General features: G+C 46.3%; 1 protein-coding gene across 1 annotated transcript in view; it reads right to left on the bottom strand.

The window, feature by feature from the left end:
* Positions 1-22,204, bottom strand: part of ptch2 (patched 2) — a gene marked incomplete at both ends in the record, with an annotated part of 48,527 nt that extends 26,323 nt beyond the window's left edge. Inside the window, 5 exons of the mRNA XM_080725803.1 lie at positions 3,365-3,456; positions 3,580-3,649; positions 3,813-4,002; positions 19,562-19,754; positions 22,049-22,204. Of these exons, the coding sequence (XP_080581929.1) occupies positions 3,365-3,456; positions 3,580-3,649; positions 3,813-4,002; positions 19,562-19,754; positions 22,049-22,204 (701 nt within the window). The remainder of the gene's footprint in view (positions 1-3,364; positions 3,457-3,579; positions 3,650-3,812; positions 4,003-19,561; positions 19,755-22,048) is intronic.
* Between the last annotated feature and the right edge of the window lie 873 nt (positions 22,205-23,077).

The following is a 23,077-nucleotide window of genomic DNA, read 5'->3' as shown; positions in this document are numbered from 1 at the left end:
CACTATAACAGGAAATGTTTCAGTTTATAGCGATAGCCCTCGCAGCCACACTGGCTTTTTGAACTTCTGCAAACGTTCGCTCGATTCAGTTCTCTGTCTGTGCGTGCGTGTGTGTGTGTGTGTGTGTGTGTGTGTGTGTGTGTGTGTGCCGTCAAGGCAGGAGGCTGAGGCTGCAGATGCTGGATAAAATAGCGTTTATTATCCTGTTTCACGCCGCTACAATGCCAAAGGAAAAAGGCTCACTCCCATTCCTCAACGCCCGGCGGCATCGAGTCATAACGATTACCTCTGCCTCCCAAAACGTCTTGATAAGGAGGGGGAGCAGAACAGAGGGAGGGAGGGAGGGGAGAAAGGTATAGAGGAACGGGGGAAATGTGGGCAAGGCAAGGAGCATGGCAAGAGAAATGGACGGAGGAACAGAGGAGATGCATGCTGGGAGTGAGAGGAGGGGAAGTCATAAAGAACAGGGGAGGTGGTGTCAAGTGGTGTTGGGATGTATCACTGTTTTGTATGTATGTATGGCGAGCTAGCTAGCTAGCAGCAATGAGTGTACATACATACATACATGCGCGTGTGTGCCGTTATGGTCCACTGGCGTCTATCGCTGTTCCGTAGTGATATGTTACCGGGAAGCTATGACAAAGAAGCTAATCCTTAGGCTTTCGGCCGCGGCCGCGGCCTCTGCCACTCTCCTCCCTCTCCTCAGGCTAAATGTATCATTTTTGCTCCGTGCAGCGGCCAATTATGTGGCGTGTTGGGTTAGGGTTTTCGGGTGTCAGTTGACAGCTTTGCCCCGTAGCGAAGGTGGACTTGGTAACGCTAGCGGTGGGGAACCACGTAAAGACCTTAGTTCACGCGTAACATACAGATATCTCACTCGCTCCACCGTCACTTTTCAGCAGCACATTTGGATAACTTAGGATCACCAAACCGTGCATCTAGAGTCCCTAACACTGAAGGACAGAAACAACAAAAGGCTCTCTTACGCTATTGGCAGCCTTGTTTTTTTTTTTTTTTTTTTTGCGTTGACTTGAGGAAAGTGCGATTTTTAGGACTGAATCGAGGTGAAATGACTTGTTGAGAGCGCCAGTGAAAGAGTTTCATGCAGTGAAAGAATGAAAGGGAGGGGGGGGCGAGCAGAGGAATAAAAAGAATGTCCCGAAAACGTCCCAACTCTGGGCACAATCGTCCTCCGAAAGGTTCACGAAGAGACCTCCTCTGCTATTCCCACATACCAGCCTCTCTCTCGCAAAGACACTCTCCTTTATCAGCTTGTGTTTGCTTGAGTGAACCGGGCCTGAGCCCTTTGTTTTTCCATAGATTGCTGCTCTTTGTTCTTCCCAAGTTCTCTCTCTCTCTCTCTCTCTCTCTCTCTCTCTCTCTCTCTCTCTCTACCTCCCTCTATCTCCCTCACACGTTTTTGTATTTAAAACCAAGGCTGAAGTGAGGCGGAAGCTGGCGAGAGAGGAGGGATACTGGCCTCCCTGACCACCCTGAGCTCCCTTCAACTGTGAAAGCTGATGGGGCGGGGGGGGGACAAATAAACAACAACAAGAAGAAGCAGAAATATCAACACTCTCGTCACAAGTCCAGGGACTTTGTGGGTTCCTTTATGGGGGTCTAAATTGACCCATACACGTCTGTAACTCTGACAGCATACAAATGGAACCAAATGGACCCTTGGTTCCATTTGTATACTGTCAGAGTTAAGGGGAGACCTTGAAATGTAAAAGTTTGAGAAACACTGATTTAGAGTCAAAGAGGGATACTTATGGGGGTGGGAGGGGGCTCTCACCCAGCCTCGTTCTTCTCCATATGAGATAAAAGCAGGAGGGAGATACTATGGAAAAAAACTATGTTTCTTTCTCTGAGCAGAGGCCCGTCGGGCAATAACAGACGTTTCTCAAACCCAAACACAAAAACAAAATCCGGCGAGCAACTCATCTGGAACGAGAACAAGCTACTTTGAAGCTGAAAGATATATACGTACATATATATTTTTTATATATATATAAGCTGAGCTGTAAGTACTCAATTGAAATATCACTTCTGGGAGACTAGAAAAAAAAAAGAAAAACATCTCTTTCAGTGGCTCAATATCTCAAGAACCAAGTCGCAAAAAAGAAGAAAAGAGGGGGGCTGGAATGCTCAAATGCCTAAATACCCCCAAACTCCACTGTTAACTGTCTTGTACCATCTCTCTCTCTCTCTCTCTCTCTCCCTCTCTCTCTCTCGGGACTTGAGACTTGAATGCTGCCCATTTTATTTGTTGGACAACTTGGGAGCCGGGGAGCCCTGGGGCATTACCATGAGAATGCCGAGTGTTAGCCGGGAGCTGACAAAGCCGGGTGCCCCCACCCCACTGCACCCCCCAAACCCCCTTCCACCCCCCCGGCCCGGCCCGCCCGCCCCGCCCCCTCCTCCTCCTCCACCTCCTCTCTTCGTCCTCCGGGGCCCCCGCACTGATGGACACTCACTCGTAAACTGAAAGAATGCTTACCATTGTCTGACCCAAAGGGCTCCCTGCCACCCCCCCCTCCCTCCACCAACTCCCCCCCTCTCCATTCTACCAGCCCAACACCACCCAGTAGCTGTTGCAACTAGCCATCCACTCCCCCCTCTCCTCTCCCTCACTTTCTCTCTTTTGGTTGTGCTGTCACTATGTCCCCCCATTTGCCTCCAGAGGAGAACACTGTGACTGTGGCTGTCACAACCACAGCCCAGACTCGACCTGCTAACTAACGCACCACATGTACCTGTTTCCATTTCCCAACGAGCACAAGACGTACCAGGTACCAGTGTGCCGTCTGACGCAGCTGCACACTAGTGCAGGGGTCTTCAACGTTTTCGGGACAAGGACCCCTTAGTTGAGAGAGATGAAGTAGGGACCCCCATTTCATAGATTCCATATAGTTTCATCGTTTGACAGTGCAATCATCAGTGTATTTTGGATTCATGTCCATTTGTGTTTTCAGATATTTAACCACTTGAACCGTTAATACTTTCACTCTGTATTTAGTCTGCTCTTTTCCTCTCTACACCAAACCTCTTTAGCCAAAAAAAGCGGATCTACAGAGCTTGTAGATCGCCTATTTTTGGCTAAAGTTCTCAGAATATGGACACTAGGGTTCAAGTGGTGAATATAAAAAAGGGATAAAAAAAAAAACAAGTTTCTATCACACAAAGATTTGGAGGACCCCCTGTAGTAACTCTGAGGACCCCCTAGGGGTCCCGGACCCCCTGTTGAAGACCCCTGCACTAGTGAGAACATATGGTGTGTTAATTGAACTGACCTTCTGACAGGACTGACCTGTCTCTACTCTAGAAATTGATTTCTGTTGGTGTTGGATATTCCAAGACTTACGGTAAATAGGCGGAGCCTCCCTGTAGTTTGGCCCCCTCCCAGAAACAGTCCAATGGGGTGATTATCATACAGGGGAACAGCTTGTCAATCATCTGGTGCAGGAAACAAGTGGGAGGAGATATCATCAGTGAGGATCAATGACTGACAATTATGATGATCCTAAATCCATATACGATTGCTGGAGATATTACACCAGATAAAAGACAGTGACTTACCCTTTCAATCATGACATTTTCTATGATAGGGACTCCTGATTTGTAGCATATTTTATTGAGATCCCACGATCTATGGACAGAAAACATGAACGCGTTCAGTTATTGTTTTATCTAGATTTATAGACATATTATCTTGGTTAATATATTGATGCTTGTAAGTCGCTTTGGATTAAAAGCGTCTGCTAAATGCCTAAATTGTAAATTGTAAATTGATAACGCTTGCGTTGACTTACTTTCCAAAGAGCGACACCTGGACCTTGCTGGCGGCCAGGGCGGCGTCCATGTGAACCAGCAGGGCCTCCTGTGTCAGGATGTTGGTGCCTTCCTCCTTGGGCGTCTGGATGAGCATCTGTGAGGTGAACACCGAGTCCTCGCCCTGCTTCTCCTTGGTGTAGCGAAGCTCCTGACTCACCCGACTGCCAGCTGGGGGAAAGATAAGGAACAAAACGTTCATGAATCCAAAACGTGCAGAGATTTCAGGGGGTTTTCAGGGGATTAAAGCACTGACACACATAGGGACGGGACGATAAGCGATATTATCGTTTATTGTGATAAAAAAAAACAACCCTCGCGATAATCGTATCGTGGAGATTTAATTTATCGTGAAATTGTCCTCCGTCATGCACTGGGATCAATTCACCTTTTATTTCCCGAGCTGCATATTATCCGGTACCATTTAAACCCTCGATTGGTAAAACGTACTTATAATATACATACTTGATACTGTCTTTTTTTCACTCTCTGCCAAATCTCTTTGCCAAAACATCTCACAAGCTCACAACGCGTCACAATGCTATTTTTTGTCAAATGTTCCGCCCCAGGATAATGGATGTCGGGTATATTTTGACTATCGCGATAATATAGTAAATCGCGATTTCTTCGGTCACAATAATCGTGACATGACATTTTCATATGGTCCCATCCCTATACGACACACACCAACTCACAGACTCGTACCACACCACACAGACACCCAGAGCACACGATTGCAAAGCACTCGGGGCCCAATAAACTGTGTGTTGCCCGCGGCGCGCGCACTTTATTACGAGAACACACAGATATCGGCCAACGCCCACGGGCCTCGCCAGCGTTGGGGTTTCGAAGGCACTTCACACAAGTAGAGGGTCTGGCCAAGAGAAATGACTAATACAGCTTCTCATTGGCTCCCTCTGTCAAACAGATGTGCCCCGTTAGCGAGGGAAACCAACTCTCTGATGCCCCCCCACAAAAAAGCCCGTCGTCACCACTTTATACCCAGGGCTGCCGACGTGGGCACAACAGCAGTTTGTACAGCAGTACATTTTGAATATAAAAAATAAAATAAAAGCAGCCGTCTACAATTGCTCATAATGTGTCTTAACGTTAACGTGTGTCCACACTGTCCACTGACTTTCAACGAGTAGAGCAAAAAAAGTACCATTTGTCGTTGTCGGGCGGAAACCTCGTATCTCCAAGTTTCAAATGTGTACGTTCTTTCACAAAGCAAAGCCCTGCTTCATCGCAAAAGGCCGTCGCACAAAAGTACTGAAAACAGCCAATCGGCTGTTTTCACTAGTTTAAATCATTTTTAAAATGATAAATGCAAAACGAACGTGTTTTGGACATACAAGGTTTCCACCCGACAACGACGCATTCGTGCAGTCACCACAGAAGAGACGAAGAGGGTGACGACGAAGGAAGAAAGATAATTATTCATTCGTTTATAAGAACGAGCGAGGGGTAGAGATCCAGAACGGGGGAGAGATAGAGAGCGAGAGTATCAGAGAAAGAGTGAAATGGGGCTAGGGTTGGATGAGGGGATGGATGAGAGAGGGGGAACATGTTGATGTGGTATGCACCAAGTTGGGAATGAAAGGCATCAAAGCTCGGGGGGAGAGGGGGAGGGGGGTGGGGGGGAGAGAGAGACCGAGAGAGAGAGAATTTTTGAGGAACAAATCAAACGCCAGCGAGAGTAAAGGAGAGCATTAGAGAGAAAGTATTAGGAAGTAACTCAACAGAGAGCAAAAACAAACGGAATGTACAGTAGGTGAATAAGAGGATGGAGAGAAGAGTGAGATGGTGTGTGCGTGCGTGCGTGTGTGTGTTAGGGAGAGAGAGAGGGAGAGGCATAGAGAGAGAGAGAGAGAGAGAGAGAGAGAGAGAGAGAGAGAGAGAGAGTTCTGTGGTGCGGTAGAGTCCAGCCCCCTAATTACAGGAGGCTAGCCCTGAAAAGAGTTTGCCAGCCGGGGGATCTGTGGCTCTGCCAAGCGGACATGAAACATGCCGCGCTGGATCACAGAGGGCCCGTCTACCCCTCTCACTGTCCTGCTACATGACAACCCCAGAGAGAGAGAGAGAGAGAGAGAGAGAGAGAGAGAGAGAGAGAGAGAGGGAGAGGGAGAGAGAGAGGTGAGGGCTTCCTCCACTGTCATGATCACTTCATTCTCCAAATGACTGATTTGTACTTTGCGGCGCGCCGTGTCGCGCTCCGAAAATAGCCGATTGTAGCCCGCTATTTCCGTTGTGTGACACCAGCGGGCGACTGAGTACAACTCCAGTTAGGTCTTTTTTCTGCTGTCTTCCTCCCGCTTTCAGCTCGCCACACATACATTTACCCCATCTTCACCTATCACGTTCCTTCACGTCCTTGGTAGGGATGGGACGATAAGCGATATTATCGTTTATCGCGATGAAAAAACACTCACGATAATCGCAATCGCGGAGATTTAAATTATCGTGATATCGTCCTCCGTCATGCACAGGGATCAATTCACCTTTTATTTGCCGAGCTGCATATACGGTACCACTTAAACCCTCTATAATTGGTAAAAAGTACTTATAATATGCATACTTGATACAGTCTTTTTTTCACTCTCTATCAAATGTCTTTTGACAACGCGTTGCGAGTCTTGCGACGCGTTGTGAGCTTGCAGATCGGCTATTTTTTGGCAAATGTTCCACCCCAGGATAATGGATTTTGATTATCGCGATAATAACGTAAATCGCAATTTCTTTGGTCCCAATAATCGTGATATGAAGTCTTCATATCGTCCCATCCCTAGTCCATTCTTACATACAATAGGTAGCCCCTGCCTCTCGCTCTCTCTCTCTCTCTCCCTCTCTCTCCCCTCTCTCTCTCTCTTCCCATCCCTCTCTCGCCCCACACCTCCCCCCAGCCTGGAGCAGGCTCCTGTAATTGATGGGGAGAGGAGAAAAAACAAACTATGCTGCAGCCCACGCCATGGAAGTGTGAGATCAGGTTGGAACTTTGCGCCTCGGAGACACGGCACAAATCTCAGAGGGTTTCCCTTTTCAAGAATTTAATTAACCCGCACGGGGCCCGGGAATATCAAGTTATTTTCGGGTGGCTCTTTGGGTCTGTGGTGCGTCACAAAACGATAATACCACTAAAAAGAAAAAAGAAAAAAAAAGAAAAGGGAATTTTACTGCTAGTTGATAGATGTTCTTGGTGCCTCGGGCCCCGCGTGCGTTTTTGAAGTCGAGGAAGATTTTTTTCCCAAACATGAGAGAAGCTTCCATGCCAGGGCTGCAAGCAAGCAAACAAGCTATACATGCGCTTACTACAGCCAAGCCATTCCAAATACATTCCCCCCACCACACACATTTCAAAGGGAAAGACGCTAGTTCATGTCCCAACTTACAGTAAGTTTAACTTCCTATTTGTCTCTTTGGCTTGCGGAGGAGGAAATGACCTATTCTATTGAGAGAATAAAAGTGTTCCGTTCTTTTACTGGCACAACATACAGCCTTTTTAACACTGCAAAACGTTGCACCTGGTCAAACTGTTAGGGCTTGCTAGCTTTACTCATAAAGTGCATTACACGCATGAGGGAATTTGATTCAATGTAAAAACGCTGCTTGTATAAACAATTCCTTTGCCACTCCGCTAAAGTTCCCCACCGCAGGGATTTCAAATCACCCAAAAATAAAATAAAGACCATACGACAAAAACTGAACCCCCTTTCATTGGGGGTGGGGTGGGGGGGGGCCGGGGGGTGGGTATCGTTCAGTGGTGGAAAAAGTACAGTTTTTTTACTTAAGTAAAAGTATCAATACTGCATTATAGAAATACTCCGTTACAAGTAAAAGTCCGGAATTAAAAATGTGCTTGAGTAAAAGTACCAAAGTATTTGTATCAAAATGTATTTAAAGTACAAAAAGTAAAAGTACAAAATGTTTGAAAATAGCCGATCTACAAGCTCACAACGTGTCGCGAGCTTATAGATTGGCTATTTCCAAAAAGCCAACAAATAGGGCTAAAGTGGTTTATGTATGTTTTATAATATTCTAATTTGTATCCGCAAAGTAACCATAGTAGCTAAAGTTTTCAAACAATTGCAGTGGAGTAAAAGCACAATATCTGGATCCGAGATGTAGTGGAGTAGAAGTAAAAGCATTGGAAATTGGAAACACTCAAGTAAGTTACAAACACCTCAAAACTGTACTTAAAGTACAGTACTTAAGTAAACATACCAAGTTACTTCACACCGTTTGCGAGAGGACCTCTCTCTGACGTCTGCTTAAACCCTTTTTGACGTTTCGTTATGTTCGCTGCTTGCAGCGCGGGGTTTTGATCCCGACAGGAACTGGGTGGCTCGGGGAGACTCTGGCTCTGTAATTACAGGCCTCCTGAAGTAAATTATAGCTATTTGTGTCTCGGTCCTCCCATCTGGACCACCCAGGCAGCCAGCGAGCTCTGCTCGCTCTCTTTCTCCTTCTTCCCTCCTCACTCAGCCCCTGAGTCCGGCCCCAAACCCAGGGGTGTCACACCAAATTCTGGGCCCTGGGCTGGGTACAAAGGATTCACTCACATTTTGTTGCTTTAACTGTTGAAAAATAGCAGATATACAAGCTCACAGCGCGGCACCGAGTGCCGCGCTGCGAGCTTGTAGATCTGCTATTTTAGAAAAATCGAGATTTTTTCCTTCGAAGGTTTTTCGAAAAAAAAACTATGTTTCTATGTCAGTGGTGCTCAAAGCTTTTCATATGAAGGACCCCCAAAATGATATGTATTTGGCCACGGACCCCCATCTCAAAATATTTAGTTCCAGGGACCCCACCAGAATCAAAATTCGAGTTACAAATGTTCGCTTAAAAAATACATACATTCAAAGATTTGCACACGTTTTCACGACTTCTGAAAAATAGCAGATCTGGAAGCTCGCAGTGCAGCACCTTTCAATAGCTAAAGTATAAAATAACGAAGGCCCTTGGGCCCTAGTAACTCAGTCCCACTCCCCCCCCCCCCTTGTGACGCCCCTGCCCCAACCACCCTTCTTCAAGACCCAAGCTCTGCTCTGCTCTGTCCACACCAACTGAGAACACCACAAGGAACACCAGTCCTCACTACTTGTTTTTTTCTCTCTCTCTTTCTTTCAATCTCTTTAGTTTCTCACCATCTTTTAATCTTCGCTCTCTCTCTCTCTCTCTCTCTCTTTCTTTTAATCTCTCGCTCTCTCGCTTCAGTCTACTCTACTACACACAGCCTTAAAGAGACAGTTCCTGGAAATGTCGCTGCTCGCAGAGGAAGAAAACGTTGAGTGCTGGGAGCAGAGCTTTTAGCAGCCCAGTGGCTCGTCATTTCACCACAGGAGCAAAGGGCTGGACATATAGGATACTGGCCAGCCAAAAGTCAACCCCCCCAAAAAGAAAAGGAAAAGAAAAGAAAAGGAAAGGAAAGAAAGAAAGAAACACTCAAATAGAGCCGATTTAATTGAATTCATTACATTTTAAGTACATCAATATCGCAGTGCAACCTCTATGAACTTCTGAGCTCGGCCAGTCTATGGGAAAGAACGGTTGGCTGATGCTATATAGAGGTGACAATGACAAACAATAATACTTTCTAAGCAGTAGTCTTTTGCCAAAGTACATTTAAGGCAGAAACTCCTCTCAGAGTTTCTGAGGCATCATGTATCTTTTACCTAAAGCCTAACTTGTTTCAGAGTCGCTTACAACATGGGCAAAGTGGGCAAAACCAGGTATTGGAAAACCAGGTATTTAGAAGTGCGATAGGTGTGGGTGTTCAGTCGCACATTTGAACTGTGTGTGTGTGTGTGTGTGTGTGTGTGTGTGTGTGTGTGCATGCGTGCGTGCGTGCGTGCGTGCGTGCGTGCGTGTGTGCGCGCGTGCATGCGTGCGTGTGCGTGTGCGTCCGCTCACCACTGGACCCTGTCTGTTCCAATCTCAAACCATTTCCTCTCCACCAGACGCCTCCATCCAGAAGGCCCCGCCCCCTAGACCCCGGCCCCCACCCATAACCAAAGGCCTGACAGTCATAGGAAGCCTTTACACCAGTGAAATATGTGGCTTCTCACATCTGGCTTCCAAAGTGTTAGCCTGGGCCACCTTTGAAGTGTTGTGCTCCAGATTAGTGCTGTTCTGTTCCGTTCTGGGCTTTTTTTCTTTCTTTTTTTTTCCTGTTACACTGGCAAATAGTTCTAGGCCAGCCCAGGCCACATTCGAGTAGGGATGGGACGATAAGCGATACTATCGTTTGTCCTGATAGAAAAACCACAATCGTGGAGATGTGATTTATCGTGATATTGTCCTCCGTCATGCACTGGGATCAACTCACCTTACTTATAATATACGTACTTAATATAGCCTTTTTTTCCCCACTCTCTATCAAATGTCTGGCAAAAAATAGCAGATCTACAAGCTTGTAGATCTGCTATTTTTTGCCCCAAATGTTCCACCCCAGGATAATGGATTTTGATTATCGCGATTTTGATTATCGCGATTTTGAAAATAGCGATTTTGATTTCTTTTGTCACAATAATCGTGATATTAAATGTTCATATCGTCCCATCCCTACATTGGAGGTATTTCTGGTTAACACACTGGGCTCTTTTCTATTATCTTCTATTCTATTCTGTCCGGTTTGCATTGTCCAGTTATTGTCCCGTCCCTTCCCAAGACCACGGCTATTCTACTCTGTGTTGCCCAATCCCAGTACCAGGCCATGCTGGGTCAGTCCAGGCCACCTTCAAAGTGTAGTGCTGTAGATTAGCTGGATTAAGGGGGGGCCTCTGAAAAGCCTCACGTTGCTACGGAGGAAGAACCTCCACCAAGAGAGGACTGAGACGTATAGTGCCTGTACCTGCTAACACACAGAGCCACGCTGCTATGCTAACGCTATGTCACTTTCTGGCTTCACAAACCCACGCTGCTACATCGCTTGTTGCTGCACAAAGCCATATCGTCACTGTCGGGCAGAAACCTCGTATCTCCAGGTTTCAAAGTTGTACATTTTTTTGCAAAGTAAAGCCCTGCTTCATCATACAAGGCTGTCGCACAAAAGTAGTGAAAACAGCAGATCTACAAGCACACAACGCCTCGCGGTGCGAGGCGTTGTGTGCTTGCAGATCGTCTGTTTTCACTAGATTAAATCGTTTTAAAATCATGAATACAAAACGAACTGTTTTGGACATACAAGGTTTCCACCCGACAATGACGATATACTGCCATGTGTCACTTAAACTCACTTTGTACCCACTACACAAAAAAGCCATACTTCTACCCTGAAGCTCTAAGCGACATTCGTCTATAGTTTCACCCAACGTGAAATTGTAAAAACTAAATACATAACACTTTACATAACACTACATAACAGGTTTGTGCCATGCACAAGGGCACTCTGCCAGACCCCCCACAGCACACACGCATGCATGCACACACACACACACGCGCGCAGCCGCGCACGCCTGGTGAGTGGTGACGCCATGCCTTTACCCTCCACTACCAGGTTTTTCTTCACAAATAACCGATTAAACCTTTTCAGCAGCGGTAATAAAATGAGAAAAATACATTCTCAGGGGAACGCAGATTAGTAATAACGTCTCAATGCTCTTGTCATACTGTATTGGGAACCACAAGACACAGGCCTGCAGAAAGCCCTCTCTCTCTTTGGTTCATGCAGCCTGCATTGCATGTCCCTGTGGCATTCCCTTGCCAGGGCACCTCCTAGGCGGGCCGCAGCCAGCAGATGGGAGCGAGCAGTGCCGGAATGAATGCAACCCTCTTTGTCATTCAACCCTTCAATTTCTTTCAGATGTTTCCCCAACAAACAGGGAATAAAATAAAGAGGGAACTTTTTTTTTTTCTTCTTTCACAACAAAAGCAAATGGACCAAAACTTTCCCAGCGTGTAAGACAATGCCTGAGTCGGGCAGGGGTGAGGGTTGGGGGCGGTGAGAGGGAGGCTGGTGTTTTTGCTATCTTTACCTATAGAAATACAGTGAGCTGTGTGTGTGTGTGTGTGTGTGTGTGTGTGTGTGTGTGTGTGTGTGTGTGTGTGTGTGTGTGTGTGTGTGTGTGTGTGTGTGTGTGTGCGCGCGCACGCGCGTGTGCGTGCATGTGCGGCTGTGTGCGTGTGTATTCATCAGTATTCAAGGAAGGTTGCACATTACACTGAATTTAAGAGGGGGAAAAAACATAATCATGCAGGAATTTGGGAAAACACCACCAAAAAAAATAAAAATATGAATCAATCTCCAAGCACTGGCTTAAACTTTTTTTAATCTACAGCAAACCAAGAGAGGTAAAACCTTAAGAACAGTTACGAAAAAACCACATGAAAAATCAGTTTCAGTTACAATCTATTCAGATGTGCCAGTGGTGTTAGCTACCACACATAAATTTCCACCGGGGTTGGCATTTAGGCACTTTCTATTTCCATATGTATAGACTTGCCTCTGCTAATTATGCTAATCATGGGCAGTGTTGGCCACTGTGAAAAATAGTCACATTAGACACTCCACTGACCGCTAATGCTCCTTAATGTGTGGTTGAAACATACATTCATCCCCGCCTGAAAGGCAAAATTTTTCCACGTTGCTGGTCTCATTCAGACGAGAAATGAATTTATTGAGCCCGAGGACCACTTCTTTTTTTCCCCCCTCCCAGGTACCAAGAAAATGTTGTTTCTCTCCCTCTCTCTCTGCCTCTGCCTCTTTATCTCCCTCTACATTTTATATGGCGTAAAGAGGGAGGCAAATGATCCAAACCCTAAGGTGACTGGTGTCTCTTTATTTCACATAGACCAAAAGACAAAGGTTACTGTTCAGTCGGGACAGAAAAGGATCTGAGCAGAGAGATATCAGTCCAGTCTTCATTGTCTGGTTTGCACTTCATTTGCAACTTCTTTCGATATCGACTATTTTCAGGGGCTGTTGTAGACCATCTTGGAAAAAATATCTAAAATAAATGTTTATACAACAAGTTTCACCATGTCGCTGTGTAAACCCTCCTCGGGAACCGAAGAAAACACATCACAAACGCTTTTGTATTGCAAACAAAGTATCTCGCAAAAGTCAACAGCTAAATCAGAAAGACAGCTATGTTTTCTCAACATCGCTATGCGTGCTCGCGCGTGTGTTTTTAATAACGCGCATGCTAACGCAATGTGTCATTTATACATGCGAGAGTCTGTAGCTGTTCCATGTGTGTTTATTTGTTGGGGGGTGGTCCGTCTATTGGAGAGAGGGGTTTCAGGGTGGGGGGGGGGGGGGGGGGGGGGGGCGGCGGTGAGTGGAGAGAGGCGATGGAAGGAGAGCCTTGCATGGAGGGGTGAAGGAGAGCGGGGGAGTTGAAATAAACATTTAGAAGTGACCCAGGTTGACTCTGGACTTGTTTGTTCTCTCTACCGGTGAGGTCCCGGGCCCTGAGCGCTGGGAGTTTATTTATGTAGCTGGGGCACTGCCGTGCGCTGTTCACCTCCAATAATGCCTCATAGAGCTCCCTTTCTCTGTCTGAACTGGGCCGCTGTGTGCACTCCCATGAATTATAGCATTTACCTGCTGCTCGCTGCGCACAGGTTTGTTTGGAGAGAGCCGCTCCAAAACGCCTAAATGCCACATGTGCGTTGGCTTGTTTGCGCGAACGAATTAACCCACTTGTGCGCCCTCTCTGTCTCCCTCCTTGCCCTCTCCCGTGTTCTATCAGTCGTGCTTGCTGTTCTTACACTCGAGATTTGCTTTCTCTCTATATCGAATCTCTCTGGGAAAGGCCGTTGGTGTTTACTTGGCCGGCTGGGCTAGGCTGGCTATATAGTTTTGGCTTATTGGATTTTTGGAATGTCTCTACTGTTCACTGACTGAAGCCTAATTTATATATTATAATTTATCGTCGTTGTCGGGTGGAAACCTTGTATGTCCAAAACCGTTTGTTTTGTATTTATCATTTTTAAAACGATTTAAACTAGTGAAAACAGCCGATCTACAAGTACACAACGTGTGCTTGTAGATCAGCTGTTTTCACTACTTTTGTGCGACAGCCTTGTGTGATGAAGCAGTGCTTTACTTTGCGAAGAAAATGTACAAATTTGAAACTTGGAGATACAATGTTTCTGCCCGACAGTGACATTATATTATATTTGACGTACGACGCGGTCGCTTACCCGAAAACAACAACGTCATATATGACAAAGTATAAGTTGGACTTGCACTCCTAGCTATGTTGTGTGTATGGTCTTTTCAACCCCCCCGCCTCTCTCTCTGGCTACATGGCCTCTTTATGGGACATGTGGTGGGCCTGCTCTCCAGATAGGCCCTGTCTCACTGCACCAGTATTTGGACAGCTTGACTGTGTGTACACGTCTTTCATATGCCTCACCCAAACTCTGCCAAGAAGGATGAGTTTAGTTAATGTAAGAGTAAACACCGCCACTTGTACATGTAGTCCCCCCCCGCCCCTCTTCTCTCTCTTTCTCTCTTAAACAGGCTACTCAGAAGTGGACCTTTATGAGAGAGAGAGAGGGAATCATTTCAGTAGCTCGAGTAAAGAAAAGGCTTGACCATTTGTGTCCGACTTTACACATACAACACACTGAAACTGACTACAGGATACAAATGGTTTACATGTATCATATCTGATTATTCACACTTGATGTTGACTAATAGCTGAATGGTTAGGGAGCCCGCCTGGGGAACCAGAGCCCCTGGTTGCCCCTGGTTCGATTCCCGGCCAGGGTAGCAATGTCGATGTGTGTCCCTGAGCAAGACTCTTAACCCCTAATTGCTCACCGCGCTCCTTGTGGGCAGCAAATCAGCTGGGTTGGGCTGAAAATACTTAATTTCCCCCTCGGGATGATGTAGGTATGTATTATTATTATTAACACAGTCGAGCGAGTGATCACTTTCTGACCACACTGAAATCCACAATTTTTCTGAAGAAAGAAAAAGAGATAGAGGGAGAGATAATGATGCCCGTTATATGCCTGTGTCACATGCGGAAAACAGCAGATCTATTAGGTTCCCGACATGCCACGGATGCGGCGCGTTGTTGTGAGCCCATAGACCTGACAGTTTTGTCACAGGACACTGGCGTATGACAAAGTATATGGCTATGGAGGTAGCACCTTACTTGATATGTGTTGTTTTCACAGACAGACCAAAGAGAAAATATTAAAGTGTCAACTAGACCTTAAACTTTCAGCTCAGTTCCTTTCCCCACCCCCAGTGGCCTCCTCTTCTCACCACCCTTCCTCCTATACCTCGTTTTATTAACCTTCTCCTTTCTCACTGTGGACAATACAGGCTGGCTCACATGTTGCATGGCTCACACCAACTCTCACCCTCTGTCGCATAGTATATAGTATACATGGCAAAAAGTGGTTAAACATGTCACTGGCTACTAAAAGAAAAGATGATGCAATCTATGCATCATGTGTATACTAATATTTACACACACACACACACGCACACACACACACACACACACACGCACGCATAAATAAAACGAGACAAGAGCATATTGGAGAGACGAAACAACAGCTCTCGAAACGAGGCTCGCCCGAGAAGCGTTTTAAGGTAGCAAACAACAGTGAGGAATTGGAGTCTCTCTGTGTCGAGCCTCTCCCCTCGGTAGCTCAGCAGTGAGCCAACAATGGTCCTCTTAATCCCCTTGTCAGACTAAACACAGATAGTTTTCACACAACACCTCTCACATGCACACCTAGCTAGTAGCTACACAGGTGTGCTGGGGGGAGGGGAGAGGGGGGTAATCCTAGTGTTTCTCCTTCTTGCTCCACAGCCAAGCAGTGTAGAGCCCAGCTATCAAACACATTGTCGCTGTTGGGTGGAAAACTTGTATGTCCAAGAATTAAGGCCTGGCTGTCCATAGTTTGACCGAAAACAGCCCATTTTTGGGTCAAAAGGTCCGGTTCGACTACAAAAATCACATCACTCGCGACTTCTGAAAAGCATTAGACCAAATGGGAGTTTGGAAATGTTGCACGTCGGAAAGTCCAACATACGGAACATTTCGGAGAAAGTATGGACAGGTCTTTTCAGGAAATGGAATCAAATTAAGTTATTATTTCGTCACAAGCTCTTAATACGTTTCATTGCTTTATGCCTAAATATTTATAAAAGCCCACAGACAGGCTTAAACACGTTAAAAAATGTTTCAAAAGATAAGCAGATCTACAACGTCGTGTCACATTGTGAGCTTGTAGAAGCGCCGTTTTGACACTGCTGTACGACTAAGTAGGGCAAACTGTTAATAATGTATTCAATCAATCAATCAATCAATCAAATTCACAGTAGTTATTAGCATAAGTTGTGTTTTTGGTCACTATACATTTGCCCATTACTGAAATGTGTCCTTTGCATTCACCCATCCTAACTACTAGGAGCGGTCGCGTCAAACGAGGGACATACTATCCAACACTAATGAGAATGACCCCCCAGCTTGTTGCTGTGCTCAGCATACTGGCGCTTTAGGAGGGAAGAGGCTAATTAGACAACGTCCAGGTGGGTTGACTTCACAGATAGAGCAGACAGACAGCAGCTGCCCAGCAGGATATTCTGGCAGACAGGCAAGCTGCCACCAAAGGTGGCAAAGACGACAAGTGTGCTTGTTTTATGATGATGCAATACGATGCCCCAATACACACACACACACACACACACACACACACACACACACACACACACACACACACACACACACACACACACACACACACACACACACACACACACACATACACACACCGAGCTGCATATCCGGTACCACATAAACCCTCTATAACTGGTAAAAGGTACTTAAAATATACGTGCTTGATAGTCGTTTTTTCACTCTCTATCAAATGTATTTGCCAAAAAATAGCCGATCTACAAGCTCACAACGCGTCGCATTTTGGCAAATGTTCCGCCCCAAGATAATGGATTTTGATTATAACAATGATATCGTAAATCGCTATTTCTTTTGTCACAATAATCGTGATATGAAATGTTCATAACGTCCCATCCCTACGTTAGACTAATATCCTTTAGTGAAATGCACCGTAGTGGCAACATTATTAAGAGGCTGGTGCAGAGACCTGTGGATCAGGCTCCTTTAGCTCTCAGTGAAGGCATGCAGAGAAGAGCACCGAAAAGAACATGAAACTGACAGCACAGAAGATATGGCAAATTGATATTTGATCCATCATCGTGTATGCATGTGTCTCCTCTCATCTCTGTACATCTGCTGAACTGAGCTATGAGCTCAACCGTCCCATTAGTGAACATATCTTCCCCCCTCTTCGGAGACAGAGCTTGCACGTTTGAGTGTAGGCCTATGTGTGTGTGTGTGTGTGTGCGTGCGTCGTGTGTGTGTGTGTGTGTTGTCTATTATGCTCTGTCATTCAACAGTGTCACGCACATGAATATAGCAGTTCCTCAAGCTCAAACGCAATGTGTTGTGAGACCTTGTAGATCAGCTATTTTTTTTATTTTTTTAGGCGTGCCACACTGTGGTACGGCCAAGTATAACAGCGGGCTTGTGTGTGAGAACTAACCTCTCCTTGTTACCGACCACTTTACTCTCCATTGAGGCCCTAGCAGCTTTGTCAATGGGCTATTGGTGGAAACAAGGCAGGCAGAAACTTTAGAAACACGGGCCACAGCCTCTTAAAGGCACAGCGCTCCTTTTCAGCACCATCGGTTCAGCTCTCTCAATCCCACAGCAAGCAAAACAACTGGCACGTAAACACCTAAACATCGCCTTTTAAGCGCTCTACCAATTAGCCCGCGAGGTAACCGACCCGGGCCTACGATGCCAAGCAATAATGTAACTGTGGCAAAAGCATGGAGACACATATATCTATTCCGTTGTGTGTATTTTTTTGCAGTAGTTTCTTCTATCTGTCAGACATCGGAAAGGCTACCATAACCACATTAATTGTGACGTCCCTATTTTGGAAAAATTATATATTTTTTTGTTTACTTTTTATCTATTTTCAGAAATAGTGGAACTAGATATTGATTGCTATTTCTGCTATTTGTTGTATGGTGAAGTATATAGGGCTTAAGTGGTTAGGCCAAGGACTTTAATGAGTATTTATTTATTGAGTTTTGCCTAATCAGAAAGTCAGGAAACTCAAGATCACCGCTTGAAAAAACACCACCGTGAGCCGGGTGGGTCTCCTGTGGGAGTTAGTCCCCCACCAGCACCCTGGTGACTTGGTGGGCTTAAAGCTCCCTATGGTCTGTTTATATTCACCCAACTGCTGTGGCACTTTTAGAGCGTGCAAAACAGGTGGGTAAACTTCAGCTGCATTCACTTATATATATTTTTTCCTCTTGTAAGGAAAGGAGGAGGAGAAGGAGGGGTAGGTAGAGGGGGGGGGGGCTGCCTGCCTGCTTGCCTCTTGTTGAATGGAATCCAAGAATAGTTAGGGACCACACAGGGAGCCGAGGGGGAGGGGGGGGGGGGGGGGTACGGGTGGGGGGGGTCAGGGCCCTCAAAGATGGCTAACCATTCACAGAGCCCATCTGCTGCGGGGATCAGCCCCGGCACTGAAAGCCTGGGGGGTTTAAAAGGAATTTGGCCAGTGTGAAAAACCAAATAAAGCAGCCTCTGCCCCCGAAAATGTACAGATAACCTTAAGGATGGAGAAGGAAAGATGTCAAATACAGAGGGGAAAGAGTTGTGAGCAATGGGGACTTACAGACAGACACACAGACACACACACAGACACACAGACACACACACACACACACACACACACACACACACACACACACACACACACACACACACACACACACACACACACACACACAGCGGTAATGACAGGCAGAGAGATTCTGTCGTGTAGTAGTGGTGTCGGAGAAAGCTTTGTATTTCTTAGGAGTCAAGCAAAGTATACAGCGATAAAAATCAAGCAGAACTTATCAAAGTTGACCTTTTCATGTCACAAAACACCAACTCGTCCACTACACAAATTCACTGAACAAATTAATTTCTGCGAGAAGCAAGAAGCGAGATTAAGCTTGTGGTCTTTACGGTGCTCTGATGCCACCTGCTATTAACCATATCAACCCTCACATCCCTATTCTGGGCGTGTCATAATAGGTGAATATAGGCTCACAGCGTGTCACAATTTATGCAGAAGCAATTTGGTGTCAAGGGTAAAAAAAGGAGGGGTTCAAGTATAGACCCCGGTCAACAAAGTATATAAGGTTTTAAAAGTGGTTCGTGTGCATCTCTAGTCTCTAACCAGTCAAATATGAGACATACCTGGGGAAACATCCTGAAACATCTCAAGCATTCATTCAGTCAACCTGTTAGGTCACCTCTGTGCCCTCCCATGGCACTGAGGTGACACTAACAGGGCCACCCTGCCTCTCTCCACCACCCACTGCTGTCTGTCATTCAAACTCAACAAAATGTGACATCCTCTAAAATCAATAGAAAAAACACTCAACTTGAGGGACAATTCCCAACTCGAGACATGAACTTATAGCCTCACTGCTACTTATAGTTACCAGTGACATCGCTTATACCTGAGGGATAGGTAAACTCTACCATATGTTTTCTGTCAAAAACATCCACAGGACAACTTCCACCACAAAATGATCATGACAGATCATGTGCACACGCACGCACGCACGCACACACACACACACACACACACACACACACGCACACGCACACGCACACACAAACGATCACCCTCTTGCCACAGCGTGAAGATAAACATGAAAACTCACCTTCCACCCATAGCTGTTCGATGTCCGTTTCGATGGCTGCGACCCGCAGGCCCACCGACAGGGCACCGAACACCAAGAGTCCGATAAACAGCACCTTCCCACAGTGTCTCTGGATGTGGCAGCCCAGAGAGAAGAGCAGGGCCTGGAACCTCGCCCGGATCCACAGAGGAGCCTTCTGACCAACAGCCTTGCCCTGGAGGACAGGCAGGACAGAGAGGGCAAGCATTAATACAGCAGTAATACCCGTGTCATCATGTCTATGCTATCATTGTATTGCAAACAAAAAGATTGCTTATAAAGACATGTCTCGCTCTCGTTACTTTCATCCGTCGGTTGCTATGATCGTCCACACACGCATCTACTGTATAAATCAACTATTATGACAGACTCAGTGGCTATGTCCAAAGAATACCAGCAGAGGTTTGTTATTGCTGTAGGCGCCTATGCTTAATTCCATTGCACATTTGTGAAAACAGTGGGTATGACAAGTGACACGAGTCGTTGTGTACCGATAGCCTGTATACAATAAGCTAGATTCAGAGTTAACTCAAAAAGCAGTCCATGCTGGTCCTGCTATACAGACCAGCTTCACCACCACTGAACTCATGTCACACCCTGGACAGACTGGGTCTCTCACAGCACCACAGTTACACTTACCCCACTTAAAATGGTGCCAATGTCTGCCAGGCCTACCATTAATAACACCAAAGGTTGTTATGAATAACTGTTCAGCATCGATTCGTTTCTGCTCAGACAACACAGTAGGCTTAAAGCTACGAAAGACAGCCATGGGAATTAAAACAGCGCCTGTCCTCTTGCAGCAGACTTTGGCTTTTGCTGTCTGTTGTCATCGTGAAATCCTTTTAACTATTAGACCATAAATGTCTAAACTATTACTCCTCTAGACATAGGCCTACTAAAAGTGGGTTTTCTATTGGGGATTAAGTATCAGGATGTCAAAGCCACAAACAATAAAGTAGTGTGTGTTTAGTTGTAAGTCTAAACACAGATAGGTCTACTGCTTGTATTTTTAACAGTTGGAAAAAAAAGGAGAAAGACATATAGTCTACCCTGGCTCTAGGGTGTCAACTTGTGAACATGCGTAGCCTTATTCAGTCTAATATCGACTATAATAAATAAGCATAGCCTACGACTGTTTAAAGAATGTGAAGTATAGTCAGTGTCTCTTGTTATTCACAATCGCCTGTTAAGTAGGTTAAAGTTAGAACAAGAAACACCATGTCTACTCTCAACTCTTTGGCGTTGACATTCTCATAATGACTTGTTGCATGATTCTGTCAGACTAAACCAGTGGTTCTCAAAGTGGATTCCAGGGGGTTCCATTAGGGGGGGATTGACCCATACAAAGTCTGTAACTCTTGACAGTGTACAAATGGAACCAAATGAACCCTAACGGGTCCATTTGGTTCCATCTGTACACTGTCAAGAGTTAAGGGGAGACCTTGAAATGTGCAAGTTGTGGGAAACACTGGACTAAACTATTGTGCAGAGAGAGGACAGGACAGTGCATGGGGGGGCCAGGCAGCAGCGCTGTGTTTTGGTTTGCCTCTGCTGTGCCGAAGCACGTCCCAGCGTCCGGGCGGTCCACAGATCTGCTTTGTCAGATCAAACTCAATCAATGAATTCCTTTACAAGACCCACCGCAAATCCAAACACAACCCTTGTGCGCACAGAGACCACTCACTGCATGCGGGGGGGAACAGAACAGAACAGCTCCACTCCGCTCTCACTCTTTTCTACAATGAATGGGACGTTGGATCATCGCCTTCCAACTAAAGCGAACAGCAAACAAATAGCAAACTTGTTTGTAACAATGTTTTATAACAGCCTTACTACCCCCCACACACTGTCAAACCCCCACCACGCATAGCAGCCTATACCACCCACATATCCTCAGTCGTGAATGCACCTTTAGCTTCCACGATTGATTCTAGATATCAATCTATAACATCGGTTCTCAAAACGGGGTCCGGGGACCCCCAGGGGTCCTTGAAGGTGTTCCAGGGGGTCCCCAGCTAAATGATAGTTAGGAACCAAATGGACCCTTATGGATATGTAACTCGAGAGAGTTAAATTAACATTGATTTTACAATATAAACTGGGGTCTCAGAGATAGAAATGCCATTAAATGGGGGTCTGTAGCCTATAATGCATGTCAAACTGGGGGTCCTTGAAATTAAAATGGCTGAGAATCACTTCCATAGCCTTAAAAATCTCTTTATGGTGGTCCGCGGGCTAATAAGTGTCAATTTGGGGGTCCTTGACATGAAAAAGTTTGAGAACCACTGGCCCAGCCTATACCACCCACATCTCCTCAGTCATGCACCTTCGCTTTCACGATTCATTCTAGATATTAATCTATAAAAGTCCATTCACACAGTCAGCTGAATGGAGCTGCTTTCACAGAATTCATAAAATGCCACTTTAAAAAAAACAAGCAAAGCGTTGTTGTCGTGCGATCATCACCTTTGAAATCTGTTTAAGTGCGAAAGCGGCGTGGCAATAACTGGCTCTTCGGTGTAGGTCTGGGTTCTGGGGCGGCTGGGAACGCGTATAACTCGGGGGTAAACCTCCAAAGACGCCGGCGGACCCCGCCGGGACCCCGCGGTGATCCGAGGCCATGGTGGTCCAAGCGAGAGATCAGCGGCTCTGTGCGGAGCGGCGAAGCGACGGGGAGACGATGCGGATTCAGGCAAGGCGACAACAATAATCCAACACGGAACGACGCGAGCGCATCCAGCGCCGCCGGCGGAGAAAAGTCCGAAGAGTGCGTTCTAATCTTCCGTTGAGCCAAACAAGTCTCGAAACTCCATCCCAACATCATGCGCCCAAATCCGTATAAATCCTTCAGTCTTCATCCGTCCCCGACAGTAGCTTATATAAAACAAACGTCTCACAGAGCAGCGGCAGCGGCTGTGCTGGTGGCGTTGAGTTGTGTCTCTCTGTTCGTGTCAAGTCTAACTAACTAACTAACAGTCCGCGTCCCGGAGCGGCAATAACATTATGGAGAAGTTCGCCTCTCGGCAAATCCTGAAAAGGGAGGTTTGATGGAAAAGTGCTCCGGCTCCCATTGGCCAAGGAAGAGGCAAATTACTTTGCAAACATCGCCTATTATTAGCTGCTAAGCAACAGCTCACCAAAGTGGAGAGAGAGAGAGCGAGAGAGCGAGAGAGAGAGAGAGAGGGAGGGAGGGAGAGAGAGAGAGGCAGACCACCCAGGCTGCCGCTCTGCTGCCTGGCTGGAGAGAGGAGGAGGGCTGGGGGGAGGGAGAGAGGAACTCTTTCAATAAACTCAGCAGCGCGCGCGCACGCACGCACGCACGCGCGCACACACACACACACACACACACACACACACACACACACACACACAGTTTGCTGCACATTATTCCCAGTGGCCTGGCTTGTAGCCTACTAAACCCGAGTTATAGCCTATACTTCGTCGTACGACGGTGTCGCCCGCGCGCTTCGAAAATATTAAAGCCGACCTAGCCAA

Source organism: Nannobrachium achirus, assembly GCF_963921795.1.
Source record: "Nannobrachium achirus genome assembly, chromosome: 5".
NCBI lineage: Eukaryota > Metazoa > Chordata > Actinopteri > Myctophiformes > Myctophidae > Nannobrachium > Nannobrachium achirus.
This window is presented reverse-complemented; position numbering and strand designations above follow the sequence as displayed.